Source organism: Dermochelys coriacea, chromosome 26 (assembly GCF_009764565.3).
Source record: "Dermochelys coriacea isolate rDerCor1 chromosome 26, rDerCor1.pri.v4, whole genome shotgun sequence".
NCBI classification, from domain to species: domain Eukaryota; kingdom Metazoa; phylum Chordata; order Testudines; family Dermochelyidae; genus Dermochelys; species Dermochelys coriacea.
In genome coordinates this window covers 10,837,151-10,851,272 of record NC_050093.1, presented here as the reverse complement: position 1 = coordinate 10,851,272, position 14,122 = coordinate 10,837,151, and the positions used below count along the sequence as shown (strand labels likewise).

Below are 14,122 nucleotides of genomic sequence, written 5' to 3'. Positions count from 1 at the left end.
AAACACTAAACAAAAGCCAGGTTTTGTGACACAAAGTCAAACTACTGGACAGAAAATGAAGGGGGGGAGGGGGGAATTTCCACAGAAAATTTGAAGTTTTTGTCAAAACTAACAACTTCTTCAGGTTTCAGCTGAAAATTTTGGGTTTTTCCAATTTTCTTTTCTGATGAAAAGAATCAAAAATTTTCAAGGAAAGTAGACACCATCGGGGGGGGGGGGGGAATTTTCCACCAAAAACTAATGTTGATTAAAATTTTTGACCAGTTCTTCCTTTAAGAGCCTAACATACATATCAGGTATTAAGTACAGCCAAGTGATTTAAAGTTATCGAGTCATTTGATATGAAGCCAGAATGCACTAGCCAGAAAAAGGGGGAAAAGTGCAAAAGGAAGGACATTGCTCTGTGCTATTGCCCCAAATTCTTCTTACCTGTCTTCAGTTAACCTCATTAGAGTAGAGCCTCTAGTTGAGAAAACAATGAATGACATCCTCAGCTGGGGGCTGGAGAAGGAGAACAGACAGAAATGAGAGTGAATGATTTGCAATCCATTTTTCCATTCCTTCTCCTCTCTCTTGCTTTACCCTTCTGGCTCCTCACAGTGACTCTTCACTGTGCCACGGCTCCCCTCCCACCCTTTCTCTGTCTTGTCTTCTTGTAAGATCTTCGGGGCAGGGACTCTCTCTCACTAGATGTATGTACAGCGCCTAGCACAAAGGGGGTGTGATCTTGGTTGGGACCTGTGACCGCTAGCATAATAATAATGTAATCATAAGAAGATGAAGGCCTAAACAGAGATGGCTGGAATCAGCAGATGGGAGCCTGGTGAAGTCTCATTCCTCCTTGCAAAACCATGGAAATTCCTAAGCAGTTCCCTCTAGAAGTGAATGCCATTCCTCTTTGCATAATTTCCATAATGAGGTTATGCCACAGAAGCAAGTTTGTACACTTCAGTGTCTCCTTACCACTATGTGGAGATGGGAGGAGACTTGCTTGTGTCTTTTCACTTCTCACATTGGACTCATGACCCACAGGCTCTCCCCACAGCTACTGGAACATTCAAGGGGTTTGGAAAGACATTGTTCCTGATCGCTTTCTGCAAAGACAAACTCCACCCCCCTCTTCCACCGCATGGCAGCTGAGAGCCTTAGAGGTAGCTTTACTGTCCCCATGGTACTTCCACAGGATGGTATACTCTGGCCCATAGAAATTAGAGATAGAAGTGATTTATTTGCTCATCTAGCCCATCTTCTGGGGCTCAGTGAATTTGCAACAATTGCTGCTCACCTCTGGAGTAATACCATTGAAATCAATGGAGCATCTTGCATAAAAAAAAGCAAACAGGACTCAATCCCTTAAAGTGACCCAGGGTCCAACTGTCAGCTGGTATGAATCAGCATACATCTTATGTACCACATGGGAACTGACCCTGAGTTCGCAGCTCACATCACCCAGTTGGGTTTATCTGCAAAACCAGCATTTCTTACCTTATGAACTTGTGGGCAAGATGTTCTACAAAAAAATAGATTTCATTCCAGTGGTGCAGGACGCTTCCTGACCTGGGAAAACAATCATTGCAGGAAATATTAGTTTAATTTCATATAGTTAGGCCACGGCTTTATTATTTCCCAGCCTAATGTACTGTTATACATCTGTTCATCTCATCATTTCTTTTACAACTAAAACTACACCTAAACTTCTTCAACCAAAACTCCTTTTTTGGTGTTTCCTTAAAGTGGGGTTAAGGGGAGATGGGGTGGAAATCGCATCATATCTCAGACACAACTTTGAAACGGGAAGCATATAATTTATACTGAAGTTGAGCATTTGAGGCTGCTTTTTGACAAGAATATATGGCAGCTCTGTTAGACCTTTAACTTGGCAGTAAGCAAACAACCCAGGGTTAGTGCTGATCTATTTCACTGTCAAGTAAAGTATTTTGGGTGGATTCCACTGGCTTACTCACCGTGTCATTGTGCCTAGCTTTCAGCTTGAGTGCATTTGGGAAACATAGTGCATTTGGAAGGAGGGAAAGATTCCTAAATCTAAACCACTGTTTCCATTGTACTGGTGACAATGAGAGGTAAAATATCTTAGACCTATAATTCAGCCATAACTGGTTTATTCTCTAGCACTGTGGTAAAAACCTGTAACACGCTGCTGGGATACTCAGAGCTTTGGGCCACAGAGTTATCTATCCACCTCAGCAAGAGTGAGTTTTGCTGGAGATTAGACTGTCTGTCAGCTGCCTGCCATACCATCTGTCTTCTTCACCAGAAGACTCCTCAAAGCTCTCCCGGCCTAAACCTTACCAAGCAGGTGGCAATCAGTGAATGCCAGCACCCGAGCTCCTCAGAGATTTTTTTTTGCAATGCACAGTCCCTGCTGCTGTACACTGACAACAGATAACTGCTCTGTTAAAAAGAGCCTGTACATCACAGCTTATTAATTTAACAGGGGTAAATATACCCTTCCCTTCAAACACAGCACAGAATTAGTTTATAATAAAAGTAAATTGAGTTTATTAACAAAAGAGCATGGATTAAGTGATACCAAGTAAAAGAGACAAAGGTAGAGATGGCTGCAAGCAAATAAAAATGAAAACACGCATCCAAAAGTCTAAAACTTGAGCTAGCAAGATACAGTCTTTGTTCAAGATGGATTCTTTCTCACACAGTCTCCTTTCCAGCTTTTTTACTGGCCATGACTCACCACAGAGATCAAATCACTTGGTTTCTTTGTCTCCGAAGATGAAGTATAAAGATGGAGTCTCTCTTTGCTCCTAATAGTCCCAAAGAGGTTGCCTTTGTCTTACAAGTCAAGAAGACCTCCTGGGGATTCAGTCTTCTGTCTCTCTCTGAGGTACCAGAGCCATGTTAATTCTCTGTCTCGTGAATTCAGGAGCAGGATAACCCTCAGTGGTTTAGTTTGATAGCTTTGGTTACAACTAACATGTAAACAGAGCGAAAGCCACATTCCTTTATCTAGGATAGACCTGTTTATCACCTTTACCTACGCTAGACTGTCTTGTCTTAAATATGTTCTACTAACATCATACAGAGGGAATTCACAACTTCACATATAAATATTAATACAGCATTTTACAGTCATATTAATAGCCAGCATGTTATTAGCTTTCATATCATACATAACAGGACCTATTTCATCAAGATATTATTGCAGTAGTGGGTAGGGTGTGAATATAGGGGTCTATTGCCTAGGGTCACACTGATTGGGCCTTAATCCTGCTTCCAGTGAGTTCACAGGGAGATTTGTCATTGATTTTAATTGGATTGGAACTGTGCCAGGAGTTTTCCTTTTTACATTGATAAACAGCAAAAAAGTGAGGTTAGCCAGAGAATCTACGCAACAACTACTTACTACCTATGCATAGATTTGTGCAACCCTCACTAACACTGGTGAGCACTGACACAAGTACTCTCCTTGAGTTTACATTGTTTCAGTCTGCTCAGTTGGGTTTTTCTTTATTCTGCCGTTACAGAGTCTTATAATAGAAAGAGCAACAATATTCCTGTTAAAGGCTGAGTTGAATATCATCCAAAAGACTAGAAATGTGGAGGTTTGGGGCTGGGCGTGGATAATCTTGTGAAAAAAAGGTAAATGTATCTAACATTTCTCTGTTATGTCTCTTCTCTGGGAAACCAGACTGAGAGCCATAAATGAAATCATCACAACATGCAGAAGCTGGTGCATACAAGTCCGGCCTGGCTGTTAATGAAGTGACATCACTTCCCTGACTAAGTGCAATGCAAAGCCAAACCACAGTGTATGGATTATTCATAGATTTGTTTCATTTTTGTTCACAGCAAGTCAGTAAAAACCTGATTTACTTTCTTGTTCTGAGACCCCGAACCACAGCTCTGCTACATGGCTTTGTGAGCTCTTCAGTTTAGACAATGACACTGCAGTGCTTTCAGGCTTGCATGTAAATTCATAGTTTCAGATGAAACTTGATCATGGGCCCTCTTTCTACTCTCAGTGAAATCACTGGGAGTTTTCCCATTGACTTCCATGAGATCAGAATTTGGACCCTAATAATAATACCTAGCTCCAATACAATACTTTTCATTGGTATATATCAAAACACTTTACAAAAAGGGGGGGTCATTTACAGATGGGGAAACAGAGGCATAGAGAGGCAAAGTGACTTGACCAAGGTCATACAACAAGTCAGTGGCAGAGCCAGGAATTGAACCCAGCTCTCCCAAGTCCCAGTTCAGTGCTCTTTCCACTAGGCAACACTCCCTCTCTCTCCACCAGAATCATCATCTACTGACCATTGTTGCAATCCGGTATTCCTATGTTCCTATTAGAAGCCTCTGAACTAAACTGGTTTTCACAATTTTTTTCTTAAACACAGTGAGGCAGCTGCAAATGAGAAACAGCCACAGAGTCCATACGGTATGTATGTCGTTATATAAAATGGTGCCATTTCCATGGCTCAGAGAAGTCCTGGGGTGGTTGGTTTTTTTTTTGTTTGTTTTTTTTTTTTAAAAGCACAGCTTTAGCCAGAACTGAGCTTAAAACCCAGTTGCTTGAGCCAGTTGTATGCCAGATGCCAGCAAACTACATTCTCTGTTTAAATGTTTACCTGTGTGATTGTTGTTCCACTGGACTTGGTTTTAAGTGGTTTTGGAAAAGGCAGTTTTCTCAGTTACGCACTGCTTTTTAATTCCCCACATAAGCTGCAGTTTCACTTTCACCCTCCCCCCATCCCTTTGGAACAAGAATCCAAACATCTAAAATTACAGCTCTTCTTTTTCCATGAAACCTTCCCACACATATATTCACACACAGGGGAAGAACAGCACAAGGTCCAAGACCAGCAGAGATTTCACATGTGGGTTTAGCAGAGCTTCTTATCCTTCTCTCTATGATGATATTTATAAAAACAATTCACTTGCCCCCTGCAAAAAAAGAGCCAGATTCTCATCTCAGGTAGGGAGATGTTAATCCAGAGTCAATCCATTGTCTTCAGCAGAGTTACACCACTGTGAGGTCAGAACTGGCTCCCCAAAATTAAATCTTTTGCATATAACTGACCGCATGCCATTGCCTCTAGTATAGGGCTTCTCAATCGGGGGAAGGGGGGTTGCCCCCTGCCCTACTGGGGTAACAAACACATATTAGGGAGTCTAGTTACTGCTGAATGGGAGAGGGGTCCCTGCTAGATGGGAAAGGGGTGCTGCATGTATGCGTGTGGTGTCACTATATGGAAAATGTTGAGAATGCTTGCTTTACTCCATGGCAAGCATACATCATCCTTCTTCTTATACAGTCGTTTCTACTTTCAAAACTCTTTACAAGCTCCAAGTAACTAATTGTCATGACATCTCTTGTCTGATAGGTAAGGATTGTTATACCCATTTTTATAGATGTGGGAAAGACTCAGGGATGTTAAGTGACTTGCTTGAAGCCTGAGAGAGAGAGAGAGACAGAGAGAGCAGGTATCCAAACTGGGACTGGAGATCAGTAGTTGCTGATTTCCCAACCTGTTCTCAGACATTTGACTTATCAAAAAGTCCTTTATCTAATGGTAGTAGCAGATCTCTTACCCTCTCTCCGAGCCCTCATTAACTTACACACACACAAAGCCAGTATGTTACATGGTGCTAGCAAACTCCAATCAAGAGCTATTATACTGTGCATGCATTGAAGAGCTTGTTAATGTTGAACCCACAGTCCCAGACATTAGTACCAAATACTGTAGTTCCACCTTCCCGTGTATTATCCAATAGTGTGGCTTCTGGGACTGTGGGTTGCCCACACGACACAGTGGAACTGTTTGCTATTAACGACAGGTTTCAGAGTAGCAGCCGTGTTAGTCTGTATTCGCAAAAAGAAAAGGAGTACTTGTGGCACCTTAGAGACTAACAAATTTATTAGAGCATAAGCTTTCGTGATGAAGTGAGCTGTAGCTCACGAAAGCTTATGCTCTAATAAATTTGTTAGTCTCTAAGGTGCCACAAGTACTCCTTTTCTGTTTGCTATTAGTATGCTCTCTTCAGCCAGGCAAACGGGCATCACAACTGTGTCTACAGATGCAAATGCAGCAGCCTCATCAGTGAGGAGATTTTCTGTTCTCCTTCCTGTACATATTGTTCTGTTGTTTGGTTCTCATTTCTGAGCTGTGTTTAGAGCCGGGGACTCAGAGGCCGGTCTCCCAAGTTCTAGTCCAGGTGCTCACAACCGAGGCCAGATTGTCCAGGGAGCTCAGCTCCCATCCAAGAAACTAAAGAAAGGTCCGATTTTCCAAAAGCAACCCTCATTGTGGCACTTGCTGCCTGATTGGCAACGGAGCTCAGCACCTAAACGTACATGCAATGGGTGGAGCTCTTTTGAAAACCTGGCTACTTATTTTGGCGCTTAAACAGGACCTGAGCTCTTATGAAAATCTAACCCCTTAAGTTCTCCATGCCTCCATTTAAAATGGAGATGGGGATGATCACCAGGGCATTGCAAATCTTAATTCATTAATACACAAAGAGTAGCGATATCTGCAGATGAAAGGCATAGGCCAAGTATTATTTTGTAATGACAACTAAGCCTCTTTGATTATCAGCTTCTCAGCGTATGTCTACGCTGCAATTAAAACCCTACAGCTGGCCCATGCTAGCTGACTCAGGTTCGCAGGGCTTGGACTAGGGGCTGTTTAATTGCAGTGTAAACATTCAGGCTCAGGCTGGATCCCAAGCTATAAGACACTGTGAGGTGGGAGGGTCTCAGAGCTTGGGCTGAAGCAGATAAACATCCCCAAAGCCCCAGCCAGCTGGTACGGGCCAGCCGTGGGAGTCTACTTGCAGCGTAGACATACCCTCAGTTATTCAGCCACCCCTGCTTTCCATTCTTCATCTTCTCAGAGCTTCTTCATCCTGACATTTAGCCACGGCAAGTCCTACCCTAACAGCTGCATCAGACATGGTTTTATTGGGAGCTGCTTACTTGGCACTGTTTGTCTCTTGCTCTTTATCCTCAAAAAAAAAAAAAACCCAAAAGGCAGCAAAATCTGGAATTCAAGGCTCTCCTTTAGACAAAAAGGTCAAATCCTTCAATCCCTGCTTGCGACCTCATCTTGCTCATGCTGAAGGCGATATGACTTTTGCCATTAACTTCAATGGAAGGAGTACCGAGCCTCCTTATTATTATTCTTGCTCTGTGGGGGTGAGGGAAATCTCATTGAGATCAATGGAGGCTTTGCCTGAGTAAAGACCCTGTTATCTCTGAAAGGACCTCTCGAATCTAATAAAAGAACACAGGAATAGCCAGAGCAGTGAATGGTTTTGGCTTTTGCTTCACAAACACATGTCAAACCAGGAAGGGTTCACAAGATCTGTGTCCCATTTAGCTGATCCCCCCCAGACTTTCAGGAGGTTCAGATATTTGGTTCCAGTTTCGCTCATATCAAAATAGAGAAGAGCGTGGTTTTGCTCTTGCAAGCTCAAAACCTGGTGCAGTTTGGATCCATGTCTCAAATTTAACCAGTGGGCAGTCATGAAAAAAATACAAACCCCAAACCCAACAAATGTTATAATCAACCATAACACCACAAAATGCTATAGCTTATGATCATGCTACTAGCAGTCTTTTGCACCATTGCTGCAAAATGCTATAATAATTTTTTAAGTACCAATCAGTAAGTTTCAGAATAGCAGCCATGTTTGTCTGTATTCATAAAAAGAAAAGGAGTACTTGTGGCACCTTAGAGACTAACAAATTTATTTGAGCATAAGCTTTCGTGAGCTACAGCTCACTTAAAGCTTATGCTCAAATAAATTTGTTAGTCTCAAAGGTGCCACAAGTACTCCTTTTCTTTTTGCGAATCAGTAAGTTAGTTGTCTGAATGGGATAAGCATTTCTATAAAGCCTAACTGTATAAAACAAAACATCAGAATTTGTTATGTTTATAATTGTAGATCTAGCAAGAGAAACAAAATGATCAATGAGCCAAGATGATGCAACCTTATGGCTTGTACTGTATGTGTGCAGAACAGCTAAGAAATATCATAATGAGAGTGCCAGGAACGCTCTTTACTGCAGAAAAAATGCATACTTGGAGTAGACTTAAACCATTATGCCTGTAGCAAGTAGGTAAATTCCACTATCAACGACATTAGCATTTGGTAAATCCAAATGAAGTCCATGGGAGGCTAGAAGATTTACACTGGTATAAATGAGTACCAGATCTGGCTCAGAGTTTCTACCACTGCTCAGTAATGCCCTGATTCAGGAAAGCAATTCAGCATGTTCTTTAGTCCCATTGACTTTACTATTTAAAAGTATGCTGAAATTTAAATATGTGGTGGAGTGTTTTCCTGAATTGGGGCCAAATTATTATTCATGCTCTTTACGTCAATGTCACCCTGCCACACACAGTGTCCAATTCCAGTGACACTTGTTTACACTTCCACTGGTTTTCCAATGATGCCAGTGGAGTTACACCAGTGTACGTGAGGACAGAATCAGGCCCATGGACTTCATGCAATCAGGGGCCCCTTTTGGCCTTGGCATCTATGAATCTAAGCTCATATCTACTTGTATGTATATGCCCACAGCGAACAAAACAAAATAAAGAAAGGTGCTTGGTTTAGAGATTGATGGAGGTCAGATTCTTCTCTCAGTTATGCCCGTGCAAGTTTGGAGTCACTCCACTTCCTTCCATGGCTGTCAAGGAGAGCTGAATTTGGCCTAGGAAATTTTGTTGCAGCATCTTACTGCGCTCTTTAGAAATCAGTATGGTTTATTGGAAGAGCCGGCCGCTTCATTCCATCCTTCCAAGTATTGCATGAGACATTTGGAAAAAGCCAATAGGTTTGGACATACCCCATCACTATTAGCAAAGTGATTTAACTTTATTGTTTGAGCTGCACTTAACACGAGGCCACTCACTAATAAAGATCAGCCATTAAATATTGTTGTGTGATGCATGATCCGTGTGATCCGGGCTTGCTCAGGTGCAATTAGAACAGAGTTCAGTCCTTATGACTAAATGCAGTCCAAGTGAAAGAGGACAAGAATTCCACTGAAGTCAGTTCGCCTGTGATTATGTCACAGCTGCCATCATGTTTGACATCAGGAATTGAACTGCAGATCTCCAGAGCTAAATGGAAATGTCTTTACACTTTGAGTCAAAGAACCATGCTCATTAGTAGTGAATCTGTTACAATCCCTGATCCTTTGTAGACCAGGCAACAGACACTACCAATCCCTGGCACACCGACACCTTGAATACTGCTTGCAGTTCTGGTTGCCCCATCTCTAAAAAAGATATATTAGAATGGGAAAACATACAGATAAGGGCAACAAAAATGATTAAGGGCATGGAACAGCTTCCATATGAGACAAGATTAAAAAGCCTGGGACTTCTCAGCTTGAAAAGAGAGACAATTAAAGGGGGGGATGTGACAGAGATGTACAAAATCATGAATGATTTGGAGAATGTGAATCAGGGAGTGTTATTTACTCTTCACATAACACAAGAACCAGGTCCACCCAGTGAAATTAATAGGCAGCAGGTTTAAAACAAACGAACAGAAGTACTTCTTCACACAATGCAGTCGACCTGTGGAACTAGTTGCCAGGGGATGTTGTGAAAGTCAAAACTATAATGAAGGTCAAAAAAGAACTATGTAAGTTCATGGAGGATAGGTCTGTCAATGGCTATTAGCCAAGATAGTCACGGATGCAACCCCATACTCTGGGTGTCCCTAGCCTCTGTTTGCCAGAAGCTGGGGGTGAATAACAGAGGATGGATCACTTGATGATGACCTGTTCTGTTCATTCCCTCTGAAGCATCTGGCATTGGCCACTGTTGGAAGACAGGATACTGGACTAGGTGGACCATTGGTCAGTACGGCCATTCTTCTGTTACATTTATCCACAGAACAGGTACAGAGACAGCTGAACTACAAGCTTCTCCACAGTCCTGACAATACACCTTACACCTCATGTTAAAGAAACACACATAATGGGGAGCAAGCAGGAAGCTCAGCCTATATGCCTTGGTCACCCTAGTGAGACAACCATCAGCTGTGCCAACTGTGTAGACACCAGTCCATTACACTCTGGATTGAGACCTTTCACAATGGTCACCAGTCATCAGACAGTAAAAAGCTTTTGTCTCAAGTGACCTGGGACAGATTTGAATTGGTTCCGTAGAGGCAAAAGTGTCTTCATTCCACCGACCCTGTATCTCTGGTGACTAGCTAGAATAATACTCTCCATTCCAGAAAGTTCTGTGGCTGGTTTTTGCTAAAGCTTTTGTTTCTCCCAAGGGAAGAATCACCCCCCTTCCCACAGGAAGGGGTTCCTGGAGGACAGTCTTGCTCTGTGTGACGTCAAATGCTTCTTATTTTTTCTTATTTGTGTCTGCTTCCCGTCACTTGGTGAGCTCCATTTCCCCCTTTACTTATACTGGTGCAAATGAGGAGTTACAGGAGTTATTTAAGTCAATGGAGTTACACCAAGTAAAGCTAGTATAAGGGAGAGAAAGATCTAGCCCTTCATTTGTTAAATGTACTTTTAATAGTGGGAGTTCATTTCAATGCGGTTTGTTAAAAATAGAATAACTGGCTGGATGGACAATGAAAGGATCACAGGAAATGGCTCAGATTACTTGCCTCCATTCACCACTGTTCTCTTACCACCTGATTTTTTATCTGGCTCATGCAAATTTTTGCATGTGCATACCTGTTTGCATTGTGACAAAGTTCCTCCTCTACTTTGGTGGGTCTTGCGCTTGTTGGCGGATTTGCTCGCCTTGGAGCTTCACAGCAGCCCTCAGTTGGGCCGTTTTCATGAACCCACAGTCCAGGTCAACTCCTCCTGTGTCTGACCAGGAGCTGGGAGGTTTGGGGGGAACCCGGGCCCGCCCTCTACTCCGTGTTCTAGCCCAGGGCCCTGTGGAATTCAGATGTCTAGAGTGCCTGCTGGAACAGCTGTGCAACAGCTACAACTCCCTGGGCTACTTCCCCATGGCCTCCTCCCAACACCTTCTTTATCCTCACCATAGGACCTTCCTCCTGGTCTCTGATAATGCTTGTACTCCTCAGTTCTCCAACTCTCAGCTCCTGGCACCTCTTGCTCCCAGCTCCTCACACCACAAACTGAAGTGAGCTTCTTTTTAAAACCCTGGTGCCCTGATTAGCCTGCCTTAATTGATTCTAGCAGCTTCTTGATTGGCTGCAGGTGTTCTAATCAGCCTGTCTGTCTTAATTGTCTCCAGAAAGTTCCTGATTGTTCTGGAACCTTCCCTGTTACCTTACCCAGGGAAAAGGGACCTACTTAGCCTGGGGCTAATATATCTGCCTTCTATTACTCTCCTGTAGCCATCTGGCCCAACCCTGTCACAGCATGCATTCACCGACAAATCAGTTTCATGCATTTGTTTGTGGGGGGGGTGTAAAATGCCTGCTGTTCTGAGAAATCTCTTTGAAAATAAGGCCTTTAACCTTGGGCTTGTAAATGACACAGAAAATATTAGTGCCAGCTTTTATTATTCACCTCTCTGATTGCCAGTGTTCAAGTGGCTGGTGCCCAGGTAGTCTGGTGCTGGACATATTGTAAATAGGATGGATAAATGCCTTTGTCAATCATATGCTGCGAAACTTTTTTAGGTTTGTTAGATAACAGTGAATGGCACAAACCAACAGAAAGAATGGTCTGCCTATCATACTGACCAATATCTTCTCATTGTTTCCTTGTGCTCCCCTATCTGCCTGTAGTCTCCTGTTGTCTCTTATCTTAGACTTAGATTGTAAGCTGTTTGGAGCAGGGAGCATCTTTTTGTTGTGTTTGTACAGCACCTAGCACAATGGTCCATGACTGAGTCTCCTAGGCATTACTGCAATTCAAATAATAAAAAGGTGATGTGCCACAAGAATTCAGCTCTCCCAACAACTAATTCACACAAACATCCATAACTACACCCAGCTTCCTTATTTCCATAATACTCTGGTCCAACATAATGAGATACTAGGAGAGAGTTCTTCATGAGTTCCACTAAAGCATGATCTAATTAATTAATCGAAAAGGAAATACAATACAATCTAAAAATACCAGTGTTAAAGAACATTAGCCCCCTCTAACTACACCGAGCAGTAATGCAGTTTATGCTGCATAATCAAAAATATCTGCCTCCGGGTACATTTTGCCAATAACCCCATAAAACCAGGGATGAAAAGAAGTTCCTGTTACTTGCACACATCTGTGGAAAACATTTTGAAGTCAGAGAAATCTCTGACTGGTTCAGCACGTTGCCAAACAGTAAACCAGCCAGTCCAAAAATTCCCTTTTTTTTCTATCCAAATAGTTGTTCTCACTGATGGTACTTTTTGGAATGAGCACTGCATACTATATGGTGATAGTATGTACTTGCAGGGCTGGGATAACTTCGTATTTCTTGCCTAGGTAACCGCTCTCAACAACAAAACCAGAAGAAAAGGTATAAATTGAGATTGTCAAAAAAAAGTCTAGGGGATTTAAACCCAAATCCTGCATTAAAACTAATGGAATATCTGGATATAAATACCCTAAAACAGCTTTAAAAACTTCAGCCCAGGTGATTACAGGGCTCAGACCCCATTAGCAATGAACATCTCAGGCAATATTGAAGGTCCTGATTTCAGATATTGATCTTTTTCGCTGCAGAAGTACAAATATCAGAATTAAAATAAACCACGATGGAAAGTAATTTTTTTCTCTCCCTGGACCAAAGCTTGAGTTCCTAATACAAAATTCCTAATGCAAAGCCTAGCCTCCTTTCTCAAGCAATATTACAAATGGCTACATCCTAAGTGGCTCTCAGCACCCAGAACATTCATTGACGTCTCAGGAGTGTGCCTTTTGAAATCAACTGGAGTTTTGACTAAGTGAATTAGAACCCAACACTCAGATCTGTAACCTAAGGGATCTTTATCTTCTCTCTTGTGCTGCACATACAAACTGTATCCAGATGTTGCTGCTTTTTCTGTAATATTTCTAAGATCAATTCTTTGCGTGCTGTTCAGAGAGTCAAAACTCTTATCCAAGCCTTCCTCGTCTCCTGTCTTGATTATCATAAACAACTCTTCTCTGGCATACCTGACATCTCATTGTACCCCTTTGGTCCACACAAAACCCAGCTAATAAGGTTGTCTTTTTTTCCTGTCATTCTAACTGCCTTCAAGAGTCTAATCCAAAACCCACTGGGAATCTTTCCATTGACTTCAAATCTCTCCATTGTCTCCCTCTTTTTCAGCACAAACTCAGGCTTGACCTTGGTTCCTTGTTCAAGCTTCATTCATCATCAAGACCCTTCACAACTTTTCCTTCTGTCTTATTTCCCCTATTTCATCCTGGATCCTCTTCTCCTTCTCCATTGGGAGTGATAACGTCATCTGCCTGTTTGCTTGCTTCCCACCTGGACCTTCTTCCACAGTGCCCCTTATGCATGGAATGCCACCCCTCATCTCTTCTGAATTACCCTCTTCACCTTCAAATTTCTTCTTAAGACCTGTTTCTGCAAGATGCCTATAAGAAATCCAGCACTGGCAATTGATGAGTCTCATGATATTCGGTGTTTTACTTAGATACAGGTGAATACAGGAGCACCTCAGCTGTGTTGTTATTGTTTGTTAAATAACTTTCCAGCCCTCCTGGTTACAGAGAAAAGTTTGAAAATGTGACCTGATGAGAACTCTAAAGGCTCAAACACCAGAAGAAATGTGTAAGAGTTTGTAGGATTGGGGCTTTAGATTGTAAACTCAACTAAGAAAAAAGTTGATTGGACATTTATATAGATATCACGAATATTCTGAGTGTTCATAATTAACATCATCGTCATTTTGGAAGGGATATTAAACTTCAGATCACCAGCCCATCTCTAACTACTAGAGATCAGGATGAGACGTAATGCAAGGGGGTAGATTATCCCACATCTGCTACTGTGGGATTCTCACTTATTCCTCTACCGCATCTGTTGCTGGCCACTGTCAAAGACAGGAGACTAGGTCTGCCAATTCCTTGCTTTCTTAACTCTTCAAGGCAGGAAGCACGTTTTCATGTGGGTTTGTACAACGTCCAGAGCAATGGGGAACAGTTCCTGATTGTACTTCTAAGTGCACCCGG

General features: G+C 42.3%; 1 protein-coding gene across 4 annotated transcripts in view; it reads right to left on the bottom strand.

Moving 5' to 3' along the window:
• The window catches only part of ANTXR1 (ANTXR cell adhesion molecule 1), a 169,324-nt gene that overhangs the window by 150,441 nt on the left and 4,761 nt on the right, over window positions 1-14,122 (bottom strand). For all 4 annotated transcript variants that reach the window (XM_043503032.1, XM_043503029.1, XM_043503030.1 and 1 more), the window contains exons 2-3: window positions 1,486-1,557; window positions 430-501 (exon numbers count right to left, since the gene is read on the bottom strand). In XM_043503032.1, coding sequence (XP_043358967.1) covers window positions 430-501; window positions 1,486-1,557 — 144 coding nt within the window. The remainder of the gene's footprint in view (window positions 1-429; window positions 502-1,485; window positions 1,558-14,122) is intronic.